Genomic DNA, 27,748 nt, shown 5'->3' with positions numbered 1-27,748 from the left:
ATGCTGTATTAATGTTTGCGAAAGAAACCTATTCAGCAATTAGCAAACTGACAGTTAGTGCTACAAATACGTAAACTTTCGTTAATAAAGCACATTACAAAAATTTATTTATTTTTGGCTAATACTGGTTGCATAAACCATTTGTACAAATATTGTATCCTATTTTAGTGACAAAAGACAAAAACAAATTCGTTACATACAACGTGCATATAAAAGCTTTAACTTTAATTAAGTTTATGTGCGCATATAACTTTTACAATACCCTTCACAATACAGCTGCATTCAAAACGGCATCAATGTCTGGATCTTCCCACTTTTTAAGCAAAAAAGGTTTCGGCCCAAAATGTCCAGCTCTCGACCGTAAGCAGTCCGTATATTGTTTCTCCGATAGGGTGGTGGAATCGCACTTCTTGTCGTGAAACGCGTGCACCTCGGCTGGTTCGGTGCTTTTAAAGACGCGAAGCCCAGATCGAAGAACTGAGTTGGCCTAAAAAAGTTGTTGGTTTAAAGTTCGACTCAAATACAAAGAATTAGTTGTCAATAAATTACCGCTAGTGAACAATGTTTCATTACGAAAACGCGTTCGTGCCAAATTGGTGCAAACCGTGAAAAAAGTAGAAACTTTGTCCAATGGTTTAGCGCGCCTGACCCACATACAGACATTAAAACTAATCAGGATTCGACCTCGGGAACATCATGGTTTCGAACCCTTGAAAAAATATGGGCAAAAAATCTGAAAACGCGACTCACCGCAGAGTCTACCGAAGTAATCTATTAGTTCTAAACCTTCAAAATAAAGTCAATGTTAAACTTCACCGCCTGCTTACCAGATAAAGGTCTTCTAAGCCCCACCCGACAATGGATAGGTCGAAGCCTTTTGTGTTTAAGAAATCCCTTTTGTACATAGCCACCATTCCGTAACTGTAAATTCGCCAAAATCCGTCATACTCGTCGAAGCTGAAGTAGCTGTTGGGTTTCTCACGATGCTGGTATACAACTTTTGGGTCATACTGACTGAAAAAGGTGGGGTAATAAACTTGTTCGCCCTGGATCGTGTTCCTTCGTATGTGTAATAGGATCTCGGGAGCAAAAACCAAGTCGACGTCACAGAAAAACAGAAGTTCATCGTCGCTAGTCACGTGCTCGGCAGCTGTTTGCAAGCCCAGGCCTCGAGAAAAGTCGGTTCCTGGCTTCATAAACAACACTTCAAGCTTAGAACGTGGGTAAGCCCTTTGCAAATTTTGAAGACTATCCGATATTAATTGTTCATCGCCATTAGGGACATAATCCTCCACATTGTTCAGCAAGATATTTTCATCTTGGCTTTCTAACTTGTCGGACGTGGACTTGGACAAAAAGTACGCCACCACCAAATTGACGTTTTCACCACGGGCAAGAAACGTGCTTTCAAAGTTATGCACAAACCGAATAAAGTTTGTTGGTCGTCCGCTAAGAGCCATTAAAAAGTTGACAGTAGGCTCTTTTCTTTGCGGAATTGAAGTTAATTTGTTATCTGTGGAACCTAAGCTGATGGCTTCTTCCCAAAATACAAAATTGCGTGAAAAGTGCTGTGTTGTGATAAACGTCCGTTTAACACCTCTTTTCACCTTTCTGTGATTTACAAACTGCGTAAATTTGCCCAAAACATGGGAAACGACTCTAAAGCCATGACTTGGGTCAGTGCTTTGATAGCATTGTATCAGTGATGCACTTTTCAACGTTTTCTTTTGTGTTTTTAGAAATTCCTTTAGAAACTGTATGCCTTTGTTTGTAGCTTCCGTTACAACATTTTTTATGTTGCCTTGCATTTCTCGCACCAAGTTGTTTTCATCGCTTTTGAACATAAACCTTCCGACGATGGAGTTCCATTCAACAGGAGATTGAGGCTGTCGAAGCTGAACGACAGAAAACGTACTTATTAATAGCCACAAATGAAAAATAAAAACAGTTGGCGTCAAAGTTGTAAACGGCCCGGACCCTAAAGTACAAGCACGAAATCCGTCTAGAATTCTTTAGATTGCCTTTTTAACAATAAGCATGTTCGGTCGGAAAGTTAGATACATTTTGGAAATTATGACACAAACGTGAGTAAATGTGAAGTCAGGCTCGAACTAAGCCCGTTTTATTCTAACTTATGCCGGAAACTGACCCAAAGAGGCCCGACTAACAACTTCGGTGGGAATACTTTTTCTGACAATAAGTTTAAAAAATGGTTGCACGTAAAATGTCAGTTAGGTCTTATTTTCATAACCTGGGAAAAGACATATTGCTGAAATGGATAATTAACACCTTCTTTTATTCCCAAAGAAAATCAGTACCTGTACAGTTGGTACAGTCCAGTTCGGATAAAGTTTAAACTGTTAATTTCAACAAAATTATTTCACATCAAAGGGAAGCTATGTCTATTGTAAAATTAACGTAAGAGCTACAACAATATCCTAAATTGAACCTTCAACAAATGGGATGCCTTATAACAATTATCCTACATTAAACATGTTCAACATCAGCTTTTAGAATCTTATTTAAACAATATTTCAGATGTTTTTATTACCTGATAAACACTTGAGGGCATTGCATCGATCTCTCTTTCAAGCTTTGAGATTCTGTCGATTGACCAAGCAATTTTCCGTTTGAGAAGCAACGTATGAAAGTTGATTTGATATTTCGGCTCTTTGTTGGCGTGGAATATCATTCCGTTGTCTGATACAAACCCATGTCCAAATACGTTTGTGAGAATAAATTAAAAGTACATTTAAAAAAATAGATACAACTTTTCTTTTGCATATATAGCTTAGTCGACATTGACAAGCGCTTTACTTCGATTGTTTTATCCTCCAGCAATTTGTGACCAAAACCCTAACCCTAATCTCCAAAACTGCACCAAACTTGATTAAAAAAAAACGAATCAATTTTGTGAAGCACATTAAACCCATCACTTAAGTGCAAAAAATTTGATTTCCTACCTATCTTGTCCGACTCAATTGTTTCAATGTTTGGAGCGTAGGAATGATCTTTAAAGTTCTGGTAGAATATCTTGGTGGTTTGCCACGATTCCGTACATTTAACACCAGTCATCTTGCGAACGCATCGTCCTAACTCCACATCTTCGTGTTCTGTGTAAAGTGACTGCAGACAATCTTTCATACCAGGTCCGAGATGACGTAGCAGCTCACGTGACAGTATCACTCCGGAGCCACCCTAAGTTAAAATTCTGTATGTTGTTTACTGTATGTTATGTATAGTTGTTCATTTTTATCGTGGAGGGTTGTGTTGGGACGACATTCAACACTAGCGCCATGTTTAATACACCGGTGTAAACACCCATACAACATATAATAAGTCACACAATTAACATATTAGGTTTATTTTTAAAAAACAACTATTTTTTGTAACAGTAAATTTTTTGTCTATGCCGTCGTTTTATTTTATATGATAGATGTGCTATTTTTTACATGATATCTACAAACCGACAGTGATATCGAATATACTTTTACTATATGGTTGTAATTGTACCATGCAGTAGTTGTCGCCTTTCGAAATGAAGTCTGCCTTGTTTTTGCCGTACCCAGCATTACCAACGTACCACCTCTTTGTTGAGTTAACTCTTGATAAAATAATTCGAAGCTTATCCAAATCGACATAAGCATCGTCGTCAAGACGAATGAACCAATTAAACCTGCAGATTTGTAACATGATATTCGGTCAAAGTTTATCATTTTTACGGTACACGATGCATAACGACGATAGGCTACTTTATGTACCACAGGTATAAAACAGAGTACGGATTATAAGCTGGTCAAGTTCTTATTTCTCGGAAACACAGCACATGAAAAACTATCATTGAAACGCCAGTTTGAATTTAGCAATACAGTAGCCTACATCTTATAAAACATATAGGTGATGACCAGTTCATAATGGTTTTACGTTTAATAAACGCGCAATCTTTCCATCAAAAACAATAAAATCGAGATTTGATTTGGTGGTCGTGATGAAACATGTGTTTTAAACTTTACCTGTCCAGATGCTGGTCGTACATGTGCTTAATCATAGAAAAGCTTTTTTTCTGTGACGGATAAGCATTATCGCTAACACCCGGAAGTTGGATGATTCGCACATTTTTATCGATAAAACCTTTTCTTGCGCTTTCCGTTTTACTTGTGCTTGCAAAAATCTCGATCTCAACATTAGCATGCTGTTTGGCCCAGGTCAGTAGAGCAGCGGACGCACGCTTGTCCAGTTGCTGCCTAGTGGACATCATGCCTAAGAAGCAAACGCTATTTCGTTACTTATCTAATCAAATGACGCATAAGGCCAATTACACAGGATAATAGATTTTTCGAATATGTTAGTTCTGTGGATAATAAAACCTAATTTTAGAAACGTAACGTTCAACCTACAAAACTAATTCGGACGTTGTGAAAAGGTAAAGCAAGGGTACTATATTCATATGGCAAAAAATGTTCCTTTTGTCAGTGTCGCGAATCGTGCATGCTAAGTGGTACACTGGAAAAAATGTTGGCCTATTTTAGGCCAAAGTGGCTTGCTTTAAGTCATTTTGGCCTAAAATAAGCCAAAAAAAGGAACTGGCTTTATGCGAGCCATAAAAATGGCTTATTTTAGTTATGGCCAAATTTAAGGCAGTTAATTGACTATTAACTAGAAGTTCTGGCTTAAATATTAATGAATCAATTCAGTTGGCTTAAAAATGGTCACATATAAACAAGCCAGCAAGTTATAAGTCAAAAGTGGCTTGTTTTGGAAATCACAAATGCAATGATTTTTGGTTGGCTGTTAACAAGCTCCCAAAAAAACATAAATCCAGCCGACTTATAATGGCATAAGGCAGTTTGTTCAATAGTTTACTTAAATAAAACAAACAACCACAAGACTGTAACTTTTTGAGCAAGTTACTCCAAAAGGCAACTTGTAATTAAAGTTAGCATACTATAGAAAAACAACTGTCTGCACATATCAACGAAAATATACCGGTAACATGTATTATAACTGCATATATGCTCATAATTGTGTGTAAAACACAGACCAATGCAATCGGAGATGATATACTCATAGTAATGCACTTATGTCCTGCTTTATAATTGCATGGTAAATTCCTTTACAACAATACACAGAAAATGGATGAAAAAATAGAAGATCAGTTGATGCATATATTCCAATTGCAGTTGTATTTTTTACATCAACTACATAAGTGTTGGTCAGACTATTAAATCCAGTAGTAACCAGCTCTCTTACCAAAAAATAAATTGAATCAGATGAAACTATCTTTCTTATTTCACCAAATAATGGTAAGTTATTGCAGCATTTTAAAACAACAAAACTTCCTTTTTTGTAAACAACTCCATTTAACTTTAGCCAGGAAACAAAAAAATATTGAGCACAGTTTGTGGTTAACAATTGCAGCTCGACTTCGAAAAAGTCATCCAGCGAAATGATTCGCTTTGGTCCTAAAAGCATTTGATCACTGAACAATGGTTGGGCTTTATCCATGACAGACATACAAAAGTGCCATTGGTGTCTTCTACACAGTAGTTGACAAATATTTTTGAAGCTTGCAACACTGCACAGTCGTTTAAAATACGAGTGTTTTGCCTCAAACCTCATTGACCAGCAGAGTACAGGAGGACCAAGATTTTTTATGTTTGCAGGGATATGCAGTAGATAATGTTGCTTTGGAATCATAGAAACATCTTTAAAAACTTTTTTGAAGAGGTGCAAGTAAAAACAAATAATTTGTTGAAGGTGATCCATATCATCAGGGTTAATAACTGTTGAAGCGACAACACCAGTAATTTGCAAAAGTAAAGAAAAGCATACCCAAGGTTCATCATGCAAATCAATAAATTCTCCAATAAGAAGAGGTAAAATTCTTGCAAGCAGCCACATTTGGGAAGCAGATTGGCGAAGAGTTGCAGTTAAATGGTTTTGGCGGATCGCACTAGGCTTGTTTGGAGTATCATAAATGTCATAGGGAAAATTCTGAATTCTTTCATTTAGCATGGGCAGGGTAAAGGCATTTGTTGCTAAGTAATGCAGAAGAAGGTGCTTGACAGTAAAAGGGAGACAACCCTCAAGAAGGATATGCATAACATCCTGGGGAACACAAAGAAAGGGGTCAAAGTGTGGAAGTGCATAAAACTGAGAAAATCTGTTTATGCCATATTTGACTGATGCAGATTTGTTTTGATCAACTTCAGCACATTGTTTCAAATGCTCATTTTTGGACCGTAGTACACAGTCTTTTTCCACAAACACATTTTGCAAGTCATGGTACTCAGCCATGCAGTTTCGACATTTTTTTCTAGAAAAGCCAACACCCTCTTTGAAACCCAAAAGCTGATGTGCAGCAAGTGTATCAGCCACCAGATATGCTAGTGATCCTTTTATGTTAACAGTGGAAGAGCCATTTTGAAAACTAAATCCATCACAAGACAATTCTTTCATTTCATCAAAAAACTGTTTCAGAACAGTGTCATATCCCACTTCAAGAATATCAACTACTTTTGCCATTCCAAGAAGGTATATGTTATTTAATCTTGATCGATATTGGGGTGGAATGTTGGCAAATGAAATGTAAAAAAAACCTATTTTGTTTTCAATAGTTTTGCTGCCAAGGGGATTACTTAGCTGAGCATCATCATAATAGAGGATAACTTGCAGAGCATGTGGTATGGCTGAAAATATTGAATGAGTTTGACACACTTTACCATCCTTAAAATCAGTTAAAGGAGATTTTGGGCAATTACATTGTGACAATACATCATAAAAATTTGTGTGCTGCAATAACACTTGTACAGTCTTTTTTACTGAAACATAATAAAACTTCATCGGCTTGTTTTGTAAATGCCTGTTTTGATGCAGGCCTGTAAATTTTAACCGGACACCAAGGTTTATCTCAGTGGGATAAACAATAGGAAATACTGATGACATGTACTTTTCTCTCTGAAAAGATGTTTGTAGATCTTGAAACGCATTTAGGCAAGGGCAGAAGTCTTCAGAAATTGTCTGTTGCATTTCTGCCGAAAGTGAGCTGGTGATGGTGATTTGCATCTCTTTTAAGAACCTCATTAGTTCATTTGCCAAGTTGTCTATGCACTTCTATAAAAGAGCAAAATTATATTAATCTAATATTGTGATATTTTTAAATACCATGCTCTTACTTCTGTCAATTTATTCTTTTCTTTAAACCCCAACAAAAATATTGCAGCATTTAATTTCCAGTTTGTTTTTGTTTCTACATCCACATATGGTTCTAAATCAATGTTGCTACTGCTGCAACAAGTTTCTTCACTAGAAGAATTGTTAAGGTCTTCATTTTCACTCGAGACAGCTAACATAGAAAAAGAATGGTTGCGCTCGCAATGTAGTTTGTAGCCAGCCAGCGTTTTAAACAAAATCGGACATCCACCAACTTGGCATAAAATTGAATTTCGACGAAACTGGGCAACCTTGTGCTGCGACAAATGATGGAAAAAAGTTCTTAAATCCCTGAACTGACACCCTTCACATACCGGACAATCGAAAGGCATTTTTCAAATTTTAGGATGGGAGAGTTGCACAAGCCCGAAACGTGGCAGACCACAATCGAAATAAGAACACGTACTTTTGCCGTCCAGTGAAGCAGTCATAGGAAACCTTGTTGTTCAGAATCAAAGTTACCTAATATACATAGTTTTGGGGTAATTTAGCTTTTTAACCAACTTCAAACACATTGTTAATTTTAAGATCTAAATAGAAATTGGTTGTTCTTGAAAAAAAACAGTTATCACCCTGATGGTCCGGATCAACAGGCTGCACGTATTGCGCAACGTTGCGTCATCTGCCTCGTGTTGAGAGCGAATTTCACGAAACGTGGTGTTTGTGACCTGAAAGTTTGTGGTTTGGGTAGTATTTCGACTGCTGGAGTATTGCTAACTCTTACTTGTATGTTATACCAGAACAAAATAAGTAAATCAGAAAAGTGTGTTACAAATATCAGAAATGTCATTGGCTACCAACGAGTTGTTATCCAAAGCTGAGAATTTTGGTTTTAGTGAAGAGTGTTTGCGCCAACTAAAAGGTAATTTATATATACTTTTTTTGTTCAAATTCAAGTTTGTTCGTCAACTTGTTTTTACTATTTATAGATAGTGGAATAACTCTACAGGACCTACCTTTAACTGACGAAGAGATTAAAGTAGAGTTTGCAAAGGCAAGCTTCAGTTCAAGGAGGCAAATAAAAGTTTTTTTTAACTCGTTGCAAGAACCGGTAAGTTTGTAAATTGTACAATTATTACTAACTCTGTACTATTTTTTATTTTATTTTTATTGTAGTGAAAGCAAATGTATTCTTTTTAGGATGAAGTGGAAAGTTCAGACCAGGCTTCAGATAGTTTGTTCAATGAAAGCTTTTACTCACACTCATCAGACTCGACTTTTCCACTTAGTGATGAAGATCATTTTATTAACCAAACTAATGACAAAAAACAAGCATCTTTTAGTCCACGAGGCAGAAAAAGGAAAAGGCATTATGAAAAGTATTTTTCAAAAAAAAGTGTGAATAGCAATAACCCCAAGGACAGTGCAAGTGAACCTTATTCATATCCCAAGGAAATTCCTCATCCATTCCCATTAAAGGAAGAATTTTCATCATATTTGAAAAAAGTGTCTAAGGAGGACTTTGCCAAAAATTATTCAGCATATTGTGCTGTGATAAGAAATATTTATGAAGTAATTAACTGCAGAATTGGAAGACCGACCCAGACCGAACGCACTGTGATTGCTATTGGCCTCTGCAAGGAATACCCCCTGTTGACTTGTGATAATGACCAAGCCCCACATGCAGCTTTGTCAACAGCAATAAGAAAGAGGGCCAACAATGTTTCTCAATACATAAAAAAAACATTAAATTCACCAAGTTTGCCAGGAACTTCAACACCAGAGAAAGTTAATATAGAAAAGTATCTGCAAGATCACACCATTCAGCAGTTTTTTAACAACTACCCGATATTTCAAAATTACAAAAAGGTAGAAAGCAATGTTAGTTTTACTTTTATTGCATGGGCCAAGAAAGTTGAGTAAAAATATAAATTTGTAACACAAAAAGTTATTTTATGTGGTGTTATTGATATTTTAAATCCTAAAAAAACAATGTTTTGACAGTGCATTGAAGTGTTTGTTGAAAAAAACAAACTACATGCTGACGATTGGAAAAAACGTCTTGACCACCTTCTTAACAAGTTTAAGGCTCAATCAAAAATTCACCCCCTACATGACTTTGAAGCCTTTTACTTGATGTTGACAGAAGTTTTCTCAAAAAAAGAGGCCGAGACTATAATTGTACACAGTGAAGTGGGAGACATTAGTGGACGTGCCAAAAACCAACCATATTTGCTGGCCTCTGGAGATGTTACCAAGCCAAATGACATATATGTTGTCATTGAGCAAAAAAAGGTGTTGTGCCTTGCCAGTGCATCTGTAGCAGAGTGTTTTGCATGTTTAATAGCCATGTTTTATTTGTTTAATCTTGAATACCCAAGCTCTTGCAAACCCATGTATAATGCATTAGCTGACCACATTGTATTCGGAAAATCCATTCAACATGCAAAATTATCAAAACTTGTATCTGAATAAAGTTAAGTGCCAGTTAATGTTTTTGAGATTTGTGTTTCTTGGCGACCCACAAATGTTTTGTTGATTTGTCAACCCTCACATGTGTTTTTGTATTTTAACTAGGTAACCCACATATGTGTTTTTTTTGACTTGACAACCCACACATGTGTTTTGTATTTTGACTTGAACACCCAAATATGTGTTTTTGTATTTTAGCTTGACGACCGACACATGTGTTTTGTATTTTGACTTGACAACCCACACATGTGTTTTTGTATTTTGACTTGGCAACCGACACATGTGTTTTGTATTTTAACTTGACGACCCACACATGTGTATTTGTATTTTAACTTCTCGTACACATTAAAGTAGAAGTCATTAGTGGCTGTGCCAAAACCAACTGTATTTGCTGGCGTCTGAAAATGTTGTCTTACCTTATCATTAGGCAAAAGAAGGTGTTGTGCCTTGCCAGTGCATCTGTAGCAGAGTGTTTTGCATGTTTAATAGCCATGTTTTATTTGTTTAATCTTGAATTCCCAAGCTCATGCAAACCCATGTATATACATTAGCTGACCACATAATATTTGCCCAAGGGTGTATGTAAATACCATTTGACCGCCTGCATGACCATAGACCTTCTATGGCTTGACCACTATTCCCAACCTGTATATACTGCAAGACCACTGTGGCCAACTGCCACGTTATGTGATTTTGTATTTTAGCTTGGCAACCCACACATGTGTTTTGTATTTTGACTTGAAAACCCAAATATGTGTTTTTGTATTTTAGCTTGACAACCCACACATGTGTTTTTGTATTTTAACTAGGTAACCCACAAATGTGTTTGTGCATGCAGCCCAAATGCTTTCTTAATAATGCCAATTTGCAGTTGACCACTATCCCCAACCTGTATATACTGAAAACAACCCACATAGGTGTTTTTGTATTTTAACTTGGCAACCGACACATGTGTTTTGTATTTTACGTTAAAAACCCACACATGTGTTTTGTATTTTATGTTAAAAACCCACATATGTGTTTTTCTATTTTGACTTGACAACCCACAAATGTGTTTGTGCATGCAGCCCAACTGCTTTCTTAATAATGCTAATTTGCAGTTGTTACTTACCACTTACCAGAAATGACCTGCATTTTTGTGATATCTTTGATATTGGCTTGCACAGTGGCAACTGAACCAGTTCTATATTAAAACCAATAATGTATATGGGTTGTGTTACTTGTTTGCTGTTTCATAAGCCTGTGTGTTACCTTTGTAGAATTCCATTACAAAATGCCCTGCCAGCTGTGATTCCTATTTTTCCATTGTACTTGTCTGTGTGCCTGCATACCTCCAGGATAATTACTTAACATTAAGCATTACATCCGACCAGACATTACAACTGTATTTGGCTTTTGGTACAAAGTATGAAGTAAATACTTTAAGCCAAGAGTCATCTACAGTTGTAATGTCTGGTCGGAAGTAGTGCCTAATGTTAAGTAATTATCCTGGAGGTATGCAGGCACACAGACAAGTACAATGGAAAAATAAGAAACGCTGCAGGTATAGGACGAGTGGTTAGGGATTGTTTTAATGTGACATGAACATAGCCGGCTTGCAGTTAGCCACCGGAAGTAATAAAGGTTATATTTGTAGTAAGCCAGGTGGCTTAAAATAATCCGGCTAGAAGCGGGTCGTGGCTTAAACTCGGTATGGCTTATTGCACAGTTTAGCCGGCTTACATGTAAGCCAACAGTTTTTCTAGTGTAGGAATCAGAGTAAATAAAACTTTGGATAGGGTATAGACTCGAGAGAAGGCTGTAGCTCAGTGTCAGACTATCATAGACATCGGTTGGACAAGATACAAATTATAGCCTATTTGTGGGTTAAACGTCAATATTTTAAGACAGCCTCTGCCCTAGGCGTAAAACTTTCAATCAGATGTTTTCATGCAGACCGCGATCTACACTAAGCCGATTTGAAAACGTATGCGGTAAGTTTTGCCCGGAAGCCAGTACAAAATAAACGCAATAGGCCGGCGTGTGTACCGAAAATACGATAGAGTGGGCCTAAAGGCTAAAGTTTTACTGTTGAGAAATAGCCCCTAGCCTGCTGTGTAATGAAATCGCATGAAAGCCCTTGGTTGCGAGTAGTAGGCTACAGAGACCGTACGTGCTTCATACGTTTAGCGGTATTACTAACTCCATCTTACCAATGTATATCAAAAAAGTGTCGTTGCGGTAAAGCGTGTCTGTGGCATCTCGGTTTTGGCACAAAAAGCGCGACCTGATTTGAAAGCGGATCAGCTTGTCCGAAGAAAAAAAGCAGACGCCGATGCCAAAGCCAACAACCACGCTGATTATAAATCTGTAATAGAATGTTTAACTTAACTGGTACTTAACTTTTTGTAAGCAAGCCTAATCCCTATCTTGTTAAACAAGATTATGTGAAACTTCTTAAATTACCAATTCTAAAAGTTTGAAAGGGGATTTCGTCGAACTTCAGAGGAAACTTAGATTTGAGAACAGTGTTTTTAGCCATACCCACAGCGCTTATGCATTGTTACTTATGTGTTGGCCATTATTTCGTCTGAATTCCATTCTTTCTTTAGGCCGATCTTGGCTATATATTTTTGGCTCACTAAACATGCCGTTATGTACCACTTTATGCACAAAAGTCTAAATTTCTGATGATGGAATATTACCATAGCCTACGACACTGAATAAAAATAGCTTGAATCTTACCTGTAAACCAGTTTTTCGATGTCTCTGCACTTCCTCAAAGTTCTCATTAACTTCATTCTGTGTCATCTGCTTTGCAAACTTTCATGAACAGTTTTGGATCTGGCCATTTTCTGATTATAATCATAAAATGTGCTGCGGGCAAATTGATCTGAAGTTACAGAACAGACAAAGTGTCGGCTAAATCACGGAACAGAAAAGAGCCGGGGGCTAAAGGAAATTTCGGTAGAGCTACTAACACTCAACTTTGGCTTGCGCCCAGTCTGGAAATTGCTGGTAGGTAGCGCAACGGAGCATAGGCGTTTATGGTGCTGACTCAGCAATTTGGGTTTATGGAAAGAATGATTGCTGAGTGAGCACCATAAACGCCTATGCTCCGTTGCGTCACCTACCAAACCGGGCACAAGCCAAAGTTCAGTGTTAGTAGTTCTACCGGAAATTTCCATTCAGTCAGCAGGTCTGAAATATAATTTATGTCAATATCGGTAAAGAATTAAAATTAAATCCTTCTTAAGGGCTGTTTTCTAAGATGATATTTTGCCGGTAAGCTCATAAAATCGTAGAACCAAATTCTAATTGCCCTGGTGAACGTAAATTTGCAAATTGCGTCCGCTAACAGGGGCTGCAGATCTTGCTTTGTTGATAAACTTTGACATGTGGCATTTGGCTCGTTTTTTGGTCTGTCGTTTGTTTCTGTGTGTTGTATAGTATGCATGACTTCCCGAAAGTTTAATAGCTTGTTTTGCTGCGCATACTTTGTCGGTTGTACGCAATAGCTGCCAGACTTGTAGGGCGTTTGATGTTCCAGCACTATTTATTGACAACAACAACAACGTGAAACTAAGTTTTGTCAGATTAACCCTTTGCAGCTGATGGAATCAATAACAACTAGTGTGCCAGAACTTAACATAAGTCGTAAGTTATTTCACGCTATTGTTATACATTTATAAGTTAATAAGATACCATTGAGATTGCGGGTTTGTCAAACCTAAGGTTTGAGCTAATGGCTAAAGCAAGGTTACCATGGTTCGTCTTAAACCTCTACCTCTATTTGTAGTGATATATGTATTTACAAATTTTGCATACACTGAAATACATTTGAAATACCACTCACTCAAAATTCATGACTTTAGGAGGTTGTCTAAACAACTTGAACTTTTGCACATACCTCTGTTCTGTACATTAATTAAAACATCATTTTTTTAAATTACAGACATCCAAGATGCATTTGTGGGAGAAAGGTTGAATGGTACTGATGTTGCCATTGTCATTATTTATTTTATCAGCGTACTTGCTGTTGGATTATGGGTAGGCAATGCACCTGTTTTAAAACAAACTAACCGGCTACATTATGACATATTTTTTATTTATCTATGATAGTCAATGTGGAAGACTAACAGAAGCACAGTAAAGGGCTACTTTCTAGCTGGAAGAAGTGTGTTATGGTGGCCGGTGGGTAAATATGTATATGTTTCTCAGTTGATTGTTTGCTTTAAAAATATGTAAAAATAAACCTTAAACTATGAACAATGTTCAATTTGTTAATATCAACCAATTTAAACATAACACATAACTTTCAGAAAGGTCTACCTACACTTCAAATCCTTCCTTTGTGTTTGTAATCCATCAATCTATTTCAGTAGTTTCGAATTCATTACAGTTAAATCAATACAAATTTTACATGGAAGTTCAAAGTATAAGAATTATGTATGCTTTAAATATGTTAATATTTAGGTTGGTGCTTCTCTGTTTTCAAGTAATGTAGGCAGTGGACATTTTATTGGCCTTGCTGGCTCAGGTGCTGCTAGTGGAATAGCTGTTGGAACATATGAATGGAATGTAAGTTTTATGATCTTGGCTTTTTTTCAAAAAAGTATAAAATACCATTGATCATACCTTTAGGTTTAGACTGGTTTGAATCACCCACGTAGCTTATGATTTCTTTATTTGGTTTAGATTTGAATCAACTCAGTAATAAATAAATTGTAATTGGTCAATAGCAAATCATCACATTACAAGTTTAGTTCAAAAGCTTTCTTCCATTTGTGTGAATTTTTACCAATTAAAAATATTGAAGTTTTGTGATTCCTAAGTATGTACTAACATTATACCAGTATCAAGTTACCTCTTTTTGTAGGCAATGTTTGTGGTACTGCTTTTGGCATGGGTTTTTCTACCAGTTTACATTGCATCTGGGGTAGGTTTGTTTTTCTTTGTATATTTGTTTGTAACTGTGTTTAATGACAGCTTTTACAATAAAACAGTTTTGTAGCAAATTGTAGTTTTTGACAAACCATTTTACTAAGGTGGTGACAATGCCTGAATATCTTTACAAGCGATATGGAGGTCATCGGATACAAACCTGCATTTCAGTTGTGTACCTATTTATATACATCTTCACCAAAATTTCTGTAAGTTTTATGATTCAATTCATATATTTTTGTTGTATGATTTTATGTAGTTTAACAAATTGTTTTTTGGCTTTTGGATTCATAGTATTTACAACCTAACTCTTGTTTTTCAGGTTGACCTTTATGCCGGAGCAATATTTATAAATCAAGCTTTGAAATGGAACTTGTACTACTCTGTGATAGCATTACTTATTATCACAGCTTTATACACAGTTGGTGGTAAGAATTATTTATTTCATCTGTGTAATTTATATCCTTCAATTTTTGTTATATTTAAAAAAATAAACCTTTGTCACTAATTCAAACAAAAATATTGAATTTTAAGTATTACAGTACTGTGATTACTCAGCAGCATAAAGTTAATTGTTTATCAAACAAGTATAAAGGGGCTAACAGATACTAATTTAAAGACATTAATTTGCTTAGTTCAACCTGTGTTTAGGTGGTTTGGCTGCTGTCATCTATACTGACACTTTACAAACGGTCATCATTATTATTGGAGCATTTGTGCTGATGATTGCAGGTAATTACATCATACCTGTTTAGCCCAGTCTTTTTAATGTGCTCATAAGGTTAAATGTTGAATCAAGCTGCACAGTCAGGTTACCTATTTGCCTTGTTTCTATTAATAATATATTTCAGGTTTTGTGGATGTTGGTGGATACTCCGGTCTTGTAACGAAGTACATGAATGCGGTTCCTACATACCTCATAGCAAACCACACAGAATGCGGAATGCCAAGAGAAGATGCATTCCATGTATTTCGTAATGTTCATTCTGATTTTCCATGGACTGGGGTTGTCATAGGAATGCCAATACTCTCTGTATGGTACTGGTGTACAGACCAAGTATGAATTTAATAAAAAATAGCCTTTAAAATAAAAAGTAGATGTGAAAAGTTGTAATAAAAAGGGCTTTTATTGCTGCTAGGTAACTTTTTAGTACTGGCATTAATAAAGCTGTGCAACAACTGCAAATGTAGTTTCATGTTCAACGCACTTTTAAATTCAGGTTATTGTGCAAAGAACTTTGGCAGCTAAGAACTTGACACATGCCAAAGGAGGTGCACTGTTTTGCAGTTACTTGAAAGTTCTTCCCATGTTTCTTATGGTTATGGTTGGAATGATCAGCAGAGCTAAATATCCTGGTTTGTATCTTGTTCAATCACTTATGTATTGTCACAGATAATCTTGTTGAATGTTATAGTCATTTTTTTTTTTGAATTAACGAATGATAAGCAGTGGTTGGAACTTAAATAACTTATTGCAAGTCCTTTTTTAAAAGTTGGGTGGGAGTTTGTTCGGTTGTATGTAAAAGTGCTACTCATATCAGGGGTTTCCCAGTCGCTATTTGAATAATGCAAGTCTGCTGATGCAACATTTTTTACCCAATTAAATCAAAAACTTTTTTTTACTTATATTAAACAATAATCTGCTGATTTGCACTAAATTTATAAGTCAGGTTTTATTTATCACATTTACACCTATTCAAATTTGTTTTGAAAAGTGCTTTAATTTAAAATCCAAGCTTTTTGTGTTGTTTGTGCCAGAGAACTCTGGGAAAATCCACATTGTTTACATTTCTAGCTCTAAGTAAATGTACTTTACTTTCAAGTACACTATAAATAATATATATATGTAAATACTGTGCAGTGGGAAGTTCATTTGTATAATATGAATAAACAGCATTTATTTTCATACCAATTCAGATGAAGTGGGTTGCGTTGTTCCTGAAGTATGTATGAAAGTGTGTGAGAACTCAAGGAGTTGTTCTGATATTGCCTATCCAAAACTTGTCATGGGTGTCTTGCCTGCAGGTATTTGCATTGTAAACAAGTCTATGTATATCCAAGCTTTTAATCTGAGAGTCTTTAAGTTTTGATTGGCAAACAAAACACATTTTATGAAAAATTAAGCTCGACATTTTTGTATGGTGCATGCAGAACTTTAAAGATTTTTGATGCAAATTGAACATTTTTACATGCAAAATATGTATATCTACATATCTATATATTAGACTTACACTTCCTTTGGATTTAATCTGACTTGATATGATTTTAGCAAAGTGCACACAGGATCATGAGGGATAAATTGAAACACTAAAACATATTAAACTGTTATTTATGTAAGTTATATATTGAATGTAATTCTTTTACCAGGAGCAAGAGGCTTGATGATGGCAGTTATGCTGTCAGCCCTTATGAGTTCCCTCACATCCATCTTTAACAGCAGCAGCACCATCTTCACAATGGATATATGGAACAGATTCAGAAACAAGGCATCAGAGAGGGAGCTAATGATTGTTGGAAGGTGAGACTGCCTACATATGTTTTTTTATATATGCTTGGTAAAGTCAAAACAGACAGGCAAAAAAAAATTGATACAGGCCAACTTTGGCATTTTGCTGTTTTGTATAGATTAGTGGTTCTAACCTTATTTGTGGTAGAATCCTATTGACATTTTAATTTAAATATCTTTGTACTACAAATAATTTAAATATCTTTGCCTACAAATCAGTGATAGAAGAAAATCTATTTGTAGTAATTGATATCAAATTCTCAAGTGAAAATGACAACTTTACTGAATTTTTTGGCATTTTATGTGTGTTATTCATACCTAACTGATACAAAAACTGTAGACGAATAAGCTGGAAAGACCCTTAATTTTCACATTCTATCTTGTATCCTTGTTTTTGTGCTTTGTACTGCCATGGGGTACATGTGCCCCTAGTATAGATTAACCTGGTATAGATCAAAACAGGAAATAAAATCAAAGCTGATCAGAATTAAGCACAAATAAACATTATTAAATTAAACGGTATGGTGAGGATTTCACTGACACCGATCATGTGCAGCGAAGATCCATTGGCCCCACAAACCATTACCGTTTCACAGAAATGATTTATCTCACTGTGTAGCAGATTGTTAAAAAGTGCACAACATGTACAACAGGAACTTGTGTTTGCTAACATGATTCATCCAATCAATGTGTACAAGCTTGTGGAAAAAATGAAGGACCAATCACATTTCAAAAGATTTACAAGAAAAGTGTTGATAATTGTGTTGGTCATTCCAGGATTTTTGTGTTGCTGTTGGTTGCAATAAGTGTCATTTGGATTCCAATCATACAAGCTGAAGAGGGAGGTCGACTATTTAACTACATACAAAAAATCAGTGCCTATCTTCAACCTCCTATTGCTGTGTGTTTTGTGCTTGGAATATTCTGGAAGCGCATTAATGAAATGGTAACTACCAATGGCATGTGACAGCTTTTTGTTGACATCAGTTAGTATCTTTGGTGTTAAGGTCATCATCATCATGCTGTGAGATGATAAACCTCTAAATGTATATTCTTAGTTTGTACTTTTATTTTGCTAGAATGCCTTTTCAAACCACGAATTCATTATTTTGAATTGCTGTTTTATTTAAAAGAACTGAATTTTATTATGACCAATTTTACAAAAAGTTACACGTTTAAAGAAAAAACACACAAAGGCAATGCTGGAAATAAATTTTACTGTTTGAAATGGTCATTGCAGTTTTGATCAATGTATCGGTCATATTAGCAAGTTTTATTTGTTAAAAACTTCAGCTAATTTGAGTATTACCATGAAACTGCTTCAGATGTGCTATTTGCTTTCAAAAGATTTGCTTCAAAAGTTAACCAAGAGATTTTTTTGTATGTGGGATATACATTTCCAACATTGATGAACAATATGTATTGATTACAGGGGGCTTTCTGGGGTTTATGTGCTGGAACATTAGCTGGATTGGTTCGTCTTATTGTCGATTTTGTTTATCCCGACCCAGTATGCGGTGAAAACTATTTGGGGCCCGAACCATCAAAGACTCTTCATTATTTGCACTTTGCCATATTGCTGGCACTTTTTACAGCAATTGTGACCATTGTTGTCAGTTTATGTACAACCCCGTGGCCAGATGAAGTGGTAAGTAAGATAAGCTCATACTTGTTTGTTTACAATCACATAGATAAACAGTTGTAATTAATAAAGTTGCTTACTACTTTATAACATATGGACAGTACCCAAAACCTACATTTTTGGCATGGTTAGTAACTTTATACACCAAGTTGGACCCAGTAAAAGATAAAAACCTTCATGCTGAAAAACAATCAGGAAAAACTACCATTGTAGTCATATGTTATGCAACTGCAATGCAACAATGACTTGGCCACGATACATCAGTATTTTTTACCCACTCTTTCCTAGCACTCTAGTGCTGCAATTTTGTGTGTGTAACTATCTTCCTAATAGGATCTGGGGTTTAATGACAACACTCGAACCACACTGTGATTATATTTGTTACCAAAAGCACTCTCACCCATTACATCAAAGTCACAAAGGTGTCTTTAAATATGTTTGTGATTATAAGTCAATAGAAAAGGTAGGAAACACTGCCATACATAACTACAAGTGGCTTATAGTACAGCTGTTAAATCAAAGAGTTGTAGCGCCGGAAAACATAACTTCCTTCAACAAGACTCGGCAACAATCGTCCTTACAGTTTGTGGTTCGTTTTCGTAAGCTGTTTCATTTTTCAGTTTGGTGGACTGACTTGGTTTACGCGCCATGAGCTTCTACCAGCCAATCCAATGCACTCGAGAGATGATTCACAAAAGAACGAACAGACGCAATTGGTCGACAACGACATGCTCGAACAAAACGTCACTTATGGTAACACGTCATCAGCGGTGACGCAATCAACCGATGCTTATGCTGATGTTGGTAAGTTGATTAGTGTGGTTTATTAGGTTTCTTATGCATTTTTGCAATGTAAATTGCAACGAAACGCAAGAATTAAAATTCATTTCACAAATTAATATAGCTGACAAAGCAGTTGCGTTAAACTATTAACGAGTGCAACTTGCTGTGTGTGTTGAATTTATAAATGTACACAAAACTGTTACACAAAGAGCTCTTGTTGCCAGATCTTGGTCGACCCGCGAACGGCCTATCAAATCGCCAGCATCGGTTGCCTAGCGACACAGTTGCAACTTTCCACGTCAGCAACGGTGGAACACATGGGCTCAATGAGGAAAATGAACAACCTACTGTCGTTGTGAACGACACTTATTCACTCGGTAAGCCTGTTTGTACAACTGTTCGGCGGCGGCGGGAGTGCCAGAAGCAAAATGTTGCGCTTTCATGCTACGTCAACATTTTTACTCGTATATTAATTGTACATTTTTGTGCTAAATTCAGCAACATTGTCATTTTCGGTTTCAAAATGCAATTACCAGAAGAGCTCTTTAACTTTGATATCATGCCTGGCAGCAACAGCTTATATATTGTCCTTTTCAACTCATAAATACTCGTCTTATTACACACACCAAAACATTTTAACACCTTTATTTTCTCAAAAAGCCTGTCCTTAAAGCACGAAAGAAATATAGTTACCCTTAGACATACAGGCCTAGATTTGGTATACACAGTTTTTCTAACTATAAAAACATACAGGACATGAAGATATGCCTTGGTGGAAACGGTGTGTGGCATTCATGTGCGGCTACGAAGGTGCCTCGTCACAGCCAGGAAAAATTCATCGCGATATTTCAACATCGCGGATCCAAACACTCGAGGAAGACCCGTTTTGGAGGAGGGTTGTAAACATAAACCTTCTTATCTGTATCACTTTCGCTTTAACTCTGTACATTGTGTTTCGGTAACGTATTTGAAATTAACTGCTGTATTGACAATGTACAGAGACTTATGGGGTAAAAGACGAAGTATTTGGCACCGTGTGTTTGAAAGAACTTTCTCGAACCTTGTTTTTTTGGCCTGTCTGTATTTTAAAACTTACTTCACCTTGTTTGCTTAAATATAATGTACTATAATTCTACGTCAGAAATAGGAAATGAGTTATTGGCATTTTTGTGAGGTAACCGTATGCTAATCAAAAGTACCGAATTGCGTATTGCTTCATTTAGTCGCAGTTGCATTGGAGATCGGCAACCCTTTATCTTTCTGCTCTGAGCCCTATAGGAAAAGTAAAATCCAAAAGTAATTGATACGTTCCTATTTGTTTCCCCACGATCATGTTTTGTAGGCTATAGTTACTATGTAGCATAATCATATGTGCTGGTTGAATTCATGAACGCAACAATGGGACAAAACTGTTGTAGTGGGAAAGATTTAACCTAGTGTGTTTTTTAGTTTGGTGATTAAATTGGGTTTTGTGGCCTCCAATTTTAGCAATAGAGGCCAAACTGATCTTCATTCTCTAGAATGCATAACTTTAGGCCTTAATGTTTTCTTCGTATTTTGTTGAGTTTTTTGAACTCGTAATCGTACAGACTATATATTGCTTCTTTTGCTACGCACCCGCTTTTCCTTCAATGCAAGACCTTTTCCATCCATTTACTATCATATGCAATAGTCCCATTTCACTTAAGACCAATAGCAGTTGATTTGCGAGTGCAATTGACTACCATGTAGTTGCAACACCACTATACACATTACTCAGTATCATCAATATGCCTTTTGCTATCTAACATTTGTATTTTAAATCATTTCGTCCTAGTTTTTTAGTGCTTTATCATGTGTCATTTAAGTATTTGTATTATTTTCCTACATTATGTATTTAAATATATTGCTTTTGGCTATATCTATACGGTATTGAAAATCTATCTATCTGTTTAGAGCATCATTGCACAATGTTATGAACGTTGGTATATTTATTTTTGTGCCTTGACATTGAACTCGACATGTCTAAGCTTGGTTGGCCCTTGACTTTGCCCTGTTTTTTGTTTAGTCAAGCGTGACAAAGGTATGTTTAGCTAAAATGAATACATTCATAATCAGAAAGGTATGTTTAGGTTGAATTTAAATTGCAAATATACGAAGCTAGTTATGTGGTGAAATTGCTATCGTATAAACTTTTATTCCAAGAAACATTTTGTCGCGCTTGACTGCAGCACACCCGTTTGCTTGTAGCGTTTACCCAGCCCATGTATTCATGCCGTGCACTTTATTATTTTTACATTTTTCCTCCCTAAACACAACCGCATATGCTAGAACTTGCTAGAACTCCTCGCCCATAGAATGAGCAATTGTCTGTGGTAAAGTGTTTTTACGTGAACACATGTGTTGCTTGTTTCATTGCTATTGCTCTAAACTCAATGTATTTTTTTCCATTTACAGATGTAGGAACTAGAAATACATTTGACTATCTTTACTATTTAATGCTGCAACACAAATATATGATTTAATTAGCAACTGTGTGCAAAGAATGCAGACCTTCTAGGTAAGAATAAAACACACCTGGAGTAGCAAGGTGTTGCTTCAAGACTAGTTTTTAGGTTTATTTTGGTTTAAGTCTGTTTAACTAACGCCTATTTGTTACTGATTTTACTGTATTACCTTTTTATAACTTAAACATACAGTAGTTGTTTTGTTCTGTTCGAAGTTAAGCTATGGTACCAAAAATTTTGGAAAATACTGGTGGCTGTCTTATATATGCCTCTATTCTAGTGGGTTTTACTTTGGAAAGCATGATTGGTTATAGTATTTTTTAATATAGAAGCGAAACATGCATGGAGGACGAAGCGCCAGCGCCATGGCAAGAACTTTTTCTAATCCTTCGTCAATCGCGTAATCCACAAGCGGCTGCTCTTTGCTGGATCCAGGAAGCGAAGTTTTCTTCACTATTCCCTAAACGCGCCTGTTTTCAGGAGTTGTTAAGTTACCTCGGCTCTTTAGTGCCACAAGTGGATAGCGCCACAAACCGTCTGAATATGGTGCCTCGAATAGTTTGCTACAATCAGGGTTTACAACGAAACCTCCTGTGCATATTGGCAAGACATGATGCTGAGTTGCCCAAAGAGCTTGTGAAGAAATTTACTGCGGAATGCGAGCAGTGCTACCTCTCTGCTGAAAATAAGACTCTACTGTATTACTTGTCACTTATTGACGGAAGTTTATGCACTTACGCAGCTAACGCAATGTTGCCTTCAGTGGAAAAACTTCTTAAAGCCCCATCAGAAAATATCAACAGTTCAATGCAAGCCACGGAGACAACATCACGACCAAAATATTTGTCTAAATTTACTGAAACATTCCTAAACAAATGCCCAGATGCTGCTAATATTTCTATGCAAACGACAATATCCCAGGCAAACTGTACATCGAGAAAACGTCCTCTGGACGATATTGAACACACTGTGGCCAAGAAGGCCCGATTGGATATTTTAGATGAGAAGGCTGAAACCAGTTGTAGCCCCAATGCAAAGGACTCACCTGATAAAATCAAACCTTGTGAAGATGAAGTCAAAGATAAAAGCGACGTTAATGTTGACGAACTACGTGCTTTTATTACCACAAAGGACATCAAGGCATTTTGTGGTGTTCTAAGACCCACAAACTCATCTGTAATTCGTCAGCAGTGTATGGAGGTATATCCACAAGGTGCGCCAGTCGAATGGCTGTCAAACGTTGCTGAAAATCTTCTCGAAGAGAGCGGACCTGAATCAATCGAAGTTTTTCTTAATGCTGTTTGCTTGCCCATAGTACAAGCTATCAAGACAACCGCAGCTCGAAAGTTTGTCCAGTTGATCCAAAGTATTAGCGTACAATTTAGCGACTTGGTCCTAAATCAGTTGCTGGTGCCGTTAGTAGCCAATGGGATAGTAGAAAAGGTTCGGGTTACATTTCTCGTGAATGTGATTCGAGGACACATCGGTGGGTGTCATGTTTGTGTTTTACTGGAATCCGCATTGCGGAACAAGCTTTGTGCACAAAACAACTTTGAAGGCTTAATGTCGTTGCTCCAGAGTCTTTTGAATTTAAACTTCGCCCCGGACGGCAAAGTTGTAGATATTTTTTGTGATTTTATTGTCGTTTATGGCACCGAGCAACAAAAATCGTTTGCATTTGTCAAGACCATTATGGCATTTTTGAAAAAGTGCGGTAAAATTTTGGACGAATCGCACTTGAAAATGATTAAGCGAGTTTTGGACGCAAACAAAACTACTTTAAAAAATGCTTGTCTTGCATTGATTGATGTAACTTGAAAGTAAAAACGGATATATTGCTTTTGAATTGTGGTTTAAAGATAACTGTGTGTAGACAATTTTCCAAGGACTGGACAGATGAGTTAATGAAAAAAGTTTGGGCTTTTTCCGAAAAATTTTCATCGTAACGGAAAGGCTCTAAATATGGAGTCACAGCTCGCAAGTTGATCTTATTTAACTCATGCAGCCCGGTTGTATGAAACTTTGTTCATAGGATTCTGGCCAAGATGCAGCGTTCTGAACTTGAACGGTAGGCTACTGGTGGAAAGATTTGTTAAAACGCTCTAATTGTAGTGACCCAAACGTTTGCATTATCAAACGGTTTATGCAGCATATCGGCCGAAGTTTATCGATAAAAATCAATAACCACATTGTAAAAAATCCGTGTGCATGTTTTTGCACAATGGAGATTTCCACTATCACACCCGTACGCTACATCAAAGAACATTGAGGCTACTCGGTAGTAGTGCGGTTGTTTCTGATGCGATAACGTCCAAACCCATCATTGAACTAATTTCTTGCTGACCATTGAAACTTTATCTTATGCTGTCCTTCTGGTTTTCGATGTCCATCCAATTCGCCCCGGGCTCATGTAGTCGCGAGTCGCTCGTTCGTCTTGTGTGGCTTATTTTATAACAGTGAACACTTTGAGGCTACGTGATATTGGAAGTTAATTAAAGACTACAATGCCTGATTTGGAAAGTTACATTGTTTATTTTAGACATAACGCTGTTGTGTTCTGAATCACGTACGTAGGCAAATTGTGAGCTGATAATGTTGTTACCAATTGTTGTCACAAGTTTTATATTTATCTGATGCAGCCTGTACATATGAAACTTAATGCGAAAAAAGTCTAGCAGGATTTTTGAAAACGCTCAGATTGCAGTAAAAAGTTTGCACTATCAAACCGTTTATGTAGCCTACAGACCAAACTTTACAGAAAGAAAGTGTTATCTTTAACTAGCCTCGACTCTGCGGCTGTTTCAAGCGGATTTATACGTTTAAGATACAAGTTTTGTTATCAATACAAATCTATACCCACGTTGTTTATCATTTAAAAATTCCGTGCGCATATTTTTCATAATGAAGGTTTCCACTATTACACCCGCACTCCATATCAAAGAATATTTACATTCCCGATTAAAAAAAAAGTGCAGTCATTACTGATGCGTAACGCCCATTGAACTGGTAAAACTTTTTCTTGTTGCCCTTCGGCTTTTCTATGTTCATCCAATTCCCCGGGCTGTGTCGTTAGTTAAACGTTCCCTTCGGGTATGGCTTATTTTATTACAGTGAAGTTTGTGCTGTACTGGTAATCCTGCTTTTTACCTGCTTAACATTGAATGTTGTTTTTACAATTGCGCATCAGGCTTTTTACAATGCCTGTTTTTAAAGGCTAGATCGTTTATGCTTAATTGTAACCTTGTTGATGATGTACCGAATCGGCGAAGTTTCAATTAGGCCGAAACTGAATATTCGGCGGTTTTGCCGAATAAATTCAGCTGAATCAACCGAATTATATATGACGCCACGCGAAGTCGTACACTGCTCGTTTGACATGAAAACATAAGTTTATCTATCAAGCAATTAGAGCAGAATGTGTTTCGTCCTCATTTTAGTTCTGTGGGGTTTAACATTGCCTCAGGCATGATTGCCAACCCGACAATGAATTATTGATTTGTTGTCTGCTGTGGGTCAAACGATAATTTGTTAAAAAAACATAATGATTGACGCGATTTTCGTAGGTACTAAACAGAAGAGACACGTTTAACTCCTTAAATGTGTGTTCGTAAAAGATTCGGTTTCGGCCAGAGCCGAATCGTTGCAAAAATGGCCCATTCGGCCGAATAAATGCGGCAAACCAAATGCTCGGTACATCTCTAGTTGAGATAGGCTATGCATCACGTATGGATAATTGTAACATGTAGAAACAGTTCAATGTTGCAAAAGTTGATGTCCAGTCTGCCCAAAATTTACAGTGATGCTGCCCCAATGTGGCAAGCCAACATTACATGTACGAGCAACGTATTATCAGACAACGTTGTATGCCATATCGTTAACCTGCGTTAATGGGTAAGCAACCTCCAGTTGTGTAGCCCAGTGTTTTCCAATCTATGGGTCGCGACCCAAAGTTGGGTCGCCTGTTTTTGTGACAATAAAAGCATCTACTCTTTAACTTCGTTTCGTAGAGTCATTTATTATTTCCCACAGACATGGGGTCGAATACAAGCGTCCTGTATTCGAATACTTTACGAATACCTGCATGACTGTATTCGAATTCATGAATACTTTGGTAATTTTTGAGTGACAGCAATTCGAATGGTATTCGAATAAAACGAGTCAAGTATTTGTATTCATGAATTGTTGACCAAACTACAACGACAAGTAATTCGAATACAATTCGAATAAACCAAGGCGTGTATTCGTATTCATGAATTCTACACACTCTTTAAAGTTCGGCAATTCGAATTGTATTCGAATAATGCGAGTCAGTTATTCGTATTCACGAATTGTTTCGTAATGTTAAGGTGGCAGCAATTCGAATAAAGCATGTTAAGTATTATTATTCAGGAATATTTGACCAAAAAACAACAACATGTAACTCGAATACTATTCGAATAAACCCCAAGCGTTTATTCGTATTCATGAATACTTCGTACTTTTTGAGATGAAGCAATCCGAATTGTATTCGAATTAATAGTTCTAATTATTTGTATTCACGAATTGTTCAGTTGTTGTAAGAAGCAAACAATTCGGATAACATTCGAATGCACCGATTTGGATATTTGTAGTTGCGGAAAATAAAAGAAATAAAATGCCCCGAAACTTAAAAGGTAGTCGATCAAAAAGTAACATGGGTTTATGAATTGCAAATTTATTGGTAAAAATGTAAATCAACGAGCTTTTTTGCCACATTAGCTTGACTGATTTAAGTCTCCGTTATAAAAACTTCACCAAATTTACATGAAATGTTTGCTTCATGAACACGCTACACCTGCCATGTGCTGAGAACAACCCAATGTTGTAAGCTTTGTAACACAATTCCATTTATGTAACGTCACAATTAAACTTCTATATGTCATTGTTTCGTAACATAAACAAAAACTTGTCAAATCAGGTCACATTCACTGCCAATTTGAATTGTATTCGAATCTATTTGGCAAAAATATGTAGCAAAATATTCTCGACTACTTCTAGTCGATTTTACGAATTGTTACCTTGCCAAAGGCCGACAACAATTCGAATTGTATTCGTAAAAAATATCGTGTATTCGAATTTGCAAATTCTTAGGTTGGTAAAAACCTACAACAATTCGAATTGTATTCGAATAAATTTACTCAAGTTTTTGTATTCATGAATTGTTGGTTCAAAAGTTAACTTCAACTATTCGAATTGTATTCATGCACTATAGAACGAAAGCCAAAATCATTCGAATACAGCACGAAGGTGCCAAAACCTGTATTCGAATGCATTCGAATACGAATGGCCCCATGTCTGATTTCCCAAGGATGTCGATTATACGAATTGATAAGCAGTGGAATACAACCACTTGTTTCCGCTGGGGGCGGTATTTGTTAAATCCTGAGTAAAGGCCCGTTTGCGTATCGCGCTCGCTCAAACCTGCGTAAGTTTGTTTGTTTCATTTTTTCTGTCTGGTTTCGCGCTTGACTGATTTCGGGCGCTCAAGTCTCGTAGAAATGAGCGAGCGATCGCCTGCCGAGCGTTTTTCTGCGTATCAGGCTGCTTGAACCTGCGCAAACGGTTTGTGTTATCGCTGTGTACGGGTTTCTGATTTGAAAAAGCTGGTTCAATTGCAAAAAATAAATGATGACACGCTATTTGCCTTCAATTTAAGTATTTATTACATGGTTATGATTGCATGTTGTGTTTTATTGTGTTTAAATATTGTAATTAATTGCATTTAAAATGTAGCCTACATTTACCCTAGCACAGCGGACTACATGT

At 36.6% G+C, this 27,748-nt stretch overlaps 5 protein-coding genes across 5 annotated transcripts; 3 read left to right on the top strand and 2 right to left on the bottom strand.

Annotated features, from left to right (window-relative positions):
- Window positions 1-20: 20 nt before the first annotated feature.
- Window positions 21-12,543, bottom strand: LOC145212332 (chondroitin sulfate synthase 3-like). The gene is made up of 8 exons (XM_080080427.1): window positions 12,349-12,543; window positions 11,817-11,971; window positions 4,014-4,260; window positions 3,514-3,676; window positions 2,964-3,198; window positions 2,552-2,700; window positions 828-1,895; window positions 21-487 (listed from the first exon to the last, which is right to left on the bottom strand). Exons 1-8 carry the CDS (start codon window positions 12,402-12,404, stop codon window positions 266-268), a joined length of 2,295 nt encoding a protein of 764 aa, XP_079936553.1. The 5' UTR covers window positions 12,405-12,543; the 3' UTR covers window positions 21-265.
- LOC145212331 (uncharacterized) lies at window positions 4,982-7,676 on the bottom strand. Its single transcript, XM_080080426.1, has 2 exons — window positions 7,176-7,676; window positions 4,982-7,113 (listed from the first exon to the last, which is right to left on the bottom strand). The coding sequence occupies exons 1-2, from the start codon at window positions 7,542-7,544 to the stop codon at window positions 5,065-5,067; spliced, it is 2,418 nt and encodes an 805-aa protein (XP_079936552.1). The 5' UTR covers window positions 7,545-7,676; the 3' UTR covers window positions 4,982-5,064.
- LOC145212335 (uncharacterized) lies at window positions 7,867-10,829 on the top strand. Its single transcript, XM_080080430.1, has 4 exons — window positions 7,867-8,074; window positions 8,142-8,263; window positions 8,353-9,021; window positions 9,157-10,829. Exons 1-4 carry the CDS (start codon window positions 7,996-7,998, stop codon window positions 9,625-9,627), a joined length of 1,341 nt encoding a protein of 446 aa, XP_079936556.1. The 5' UTR covers window positions 7,867-7,995; the 3' UTR covers window positions 9,628-10,829.
- A 411-nt stretch (window positions 12,544-12,954) lies between the features above and the next one.
- On the top strand, window positions 12,955-21,915 carry LOC145212333 (sodium/mannose cotransporter SLC5A10-like). Its single transcript, XM_080080428.1, has 17 exons — window positions 12,955-13,260; window positions 13,559-13,653; window positions 13,726-13,797; window positions 14,080-14,184; window positions 14,483-14,542; window positions 14,652-14,756; window positions 14,870-14,975; window positions 15,199-15,279; window positions 15,399-15,604; window positions 15,768-15,903; window positions 16,465-16,572; window positions 16,915-17,065; window positions 17,831-17,999; window positions 18,486-18,701; window positions 19,316-19,499; window positions 19,703-19,855; window positions 20,232-21,915. Exons 1-17 carry the CDS (start codon window positions 13,218-13,220, stop codon window positions 20,438-20,440), a joined length of 2,199 nt encoding a protein of 732 aa, XP_079936554.1. The 5' UTR covers window positions 12,955-13,217; the 3' UTR covers window positions 20,441-21,915.
- Window positions 21,916-21,950: 35 nt separating this feature from the next.
- LOC145212334 (uncharacterized) lies at window positions 21,951-23,804 on the top strand. The gene is made up of 2 exons (XM_080080429.1): window positions 21,951-22,017; window positions 22,294-23,804. The coding sequence occupies exon 2, from the start codon at window positions 22,307-22,309 to the stop codon at window positions 23,780-23,782; it is 1,476 nt and encodes a 491-aa protein (XP_079936555.1). The 5' UTR covers window positions 21,951-22,017; window positions 22,294-22,306; the 3' UTR covers window positions 23,783-23,804.
- The last annotated feature ends 3,944 nt before the right edge of the window (window positions 23,805-27,748 follow it).

Source organism: Phallusia mammillata, chromosome 2 (assembly GCF_965637545.1).
Source record: "Phallusia mammillata chromosome 2, kaPhaMamm4.hap1.1, whole genome shotgun sequence".
Classification (NCBI taxonomy): Eukaryota; Metazoa; Chordata; class Ascidiacea; order Phlebobranchia; family Ascidiidae; genus Phallusia; species Phallusia mammillata.
The sequence above is the reverse complement of the archived record's forward strand: the minus strand, read 5'-3'. Positions and strand labels throughout refer to the sequence as shown.